Genomic DNA, 1,683 nt, shown 5'->3' with positions numbered 1-1,683 from the left:
CCCTACACCACTGCGCAATCATGTCTCTTACCAAATAATTAGGAGTAAGAATTGTATGAGACAAAACTTGCTGGGTTTGAGGACATGTTCTGTGGCCTTCATTCAACCACCTCTGGATAAATGGCCGATCATAAGTCTACAAAAGCAAGACAATAAATCAGAAAGACAAATTAACACAACAATGAATTATAAGGCCATTAACATAACCCCCACACACAAATTCAAATCATATAATTACAATTAATTAATTAATAATAACATTTGGAAGAAACCCTAACAAATCTTTGTAGCATCGACAGACGACACTTCAAATTGAAGGCATGTCCGAGACTGCACGACATGTATCGATGTCCGAGACTGCACAACATGTATCAATGTCTGTGTCACACAGACACAACACCGGCATCAATTACTTCTATTTTCTTCAATTATTGGTAGTCTCTTATCGATATATAATTTTCTAAAATTATTGCTAATGTCTTATCGATATCAAGTGTTGGTATGAGTATGTGTGCTTCATAGTAACAATACTAACAAATATAGCATCCACCACACCACCTAATACAAATACACATTTTTCCTACCATTATACAATTCAGGCTTCAACTGAACTCTAAAAAAAAAAAATTAATCTCCAAATCATGCACCTTAATTGAATCCGATAAACATGAAAACAAGGGGGTTAGAAAAACCTATGTTTCAGATTATGGTTACTGTTGTATAGATTAATAAAAATAAAAGGAAACTTACAAATTGAGATGATAAAATATAGAGCAATAACAAAAAATAGAAATTAGGTGAAAAAATTAGAAAATTAAGAGAGAGAAAAAAGAAAAAGAAGGAATGGAACCTGTCCAGTGGACAAGATAACGGGGTCAGTCATCAACTGAGTGGAAATGGGACAGCGAAATTCAGGAGGAAGGGCAAAATCGTCCAATTTATCGGAGAAAGATTTTGGTCCGTTTCGACGAAACTTGAAATCCTTGAGAGAAGAAAGAGTGGCGATTGCATCATCGGCGGTTTGCAAAGTAAAGTCATCGGTGTCAACGATGGTTTTGACGAGTTTCCATAACTTATCCTTCAATTCCGACGCGCTTTTTTCTTCTCTCTTCGCCGCCATAACCGTCACACATACACAGTGCATTGCTCACTCAAACACCATTCATTATCACGCATCCAAACTATTCAATTGCTTTCTCTTAATATGGGAAGTGATTAATTCAAATTAAAATTAAATTACAAAGAAACAAATAGTCAATGTGATAATATTGTGAAGTGATGAAAGATGCTAAACTCAACATAACAAATTTTTTTTTTTCTCAGTTTTTTTTTCTTCTGTGTGTGATGTGAAGAATAAATAGATAACGCGTAGCGTAGGGTGAGAAGAAGTAGTTGTAGGGAATGAAAAATAAATACAGTGAGCAAGTTATATTATAAAGGGAAAGAATAAGAAAAAATTGAAGCATAACGTGCCGGTTCGACCCGGTCCGAACCGGGTTGGTTATTAGGGTTAGAGGATCTAAATCCGAGTAAATGAGTCCAATCTAACGGGAATGAATTCGTGTACTACTCCTACCACACATATCAACGCAACAAACAAACCCACCGGTTTTAAGGAACACAAAACCAAATCCAAATGTGTTTGGTAAGTAAATCAGTTAATTTATGCCGGAGTTAATTCAT

The 1,683-nt window shown here is 35.4% G+C and overlaps 1 protein-coding gene across 1 annotated transcript in view; it reads right to left on the bottom strand.

The window, feature by feature from the left end:
• LOC101493181 (U-box domain-containing protein 9-like) overlaps nucleotides 1–1,416 on the bottom strand; it is a 2,717-nt gene extending 1,301 nt beyond the window's left edge. Inside the window, exons 1-2 of the mRNA XM_073366631.1 lie at nucleotides 851–1,416; nucleotides 2–136 (exon numbers count right to left, since the gene is read on the bottom strand). Coding sequence (XP_073222732.1) covers nucleotides 2–136; nucleotides 851–1,144 — 429 coding nt within the window. The 5' untranslated portion in view covers nucleotides 1,145–1,416. The remainder of the gene's footprint in view (nucleotide 1; nucleotides 137–850) is intronic.
• Between the last annotated feature and the right edge of the window lie 267 nt (nucleotides 1,417–1,683).

Source organism: Cicer arietinum, chromosome 3 (genome assembly GCF_000331145.2).
Source record: "Cicer arietinum cultivar CDC Frontier isolate Library 1 chromosome 3, Cicar.CDCFrontier_v2.0, whole genome shotgun sequence".
In the NCBI taxonomy this organism is placed as follows: Eukaryota; Viridiplantae; Streptophyta; class Magnoliopsida; order Fabales; family Fabaceae; genus Cicer; species Cicer arietinum.
The sequence above is the reverse complement of the archived record's forward strand: the minus strand, read 5'-3'. Positions and strand labels throughout refer to the sequence as shown.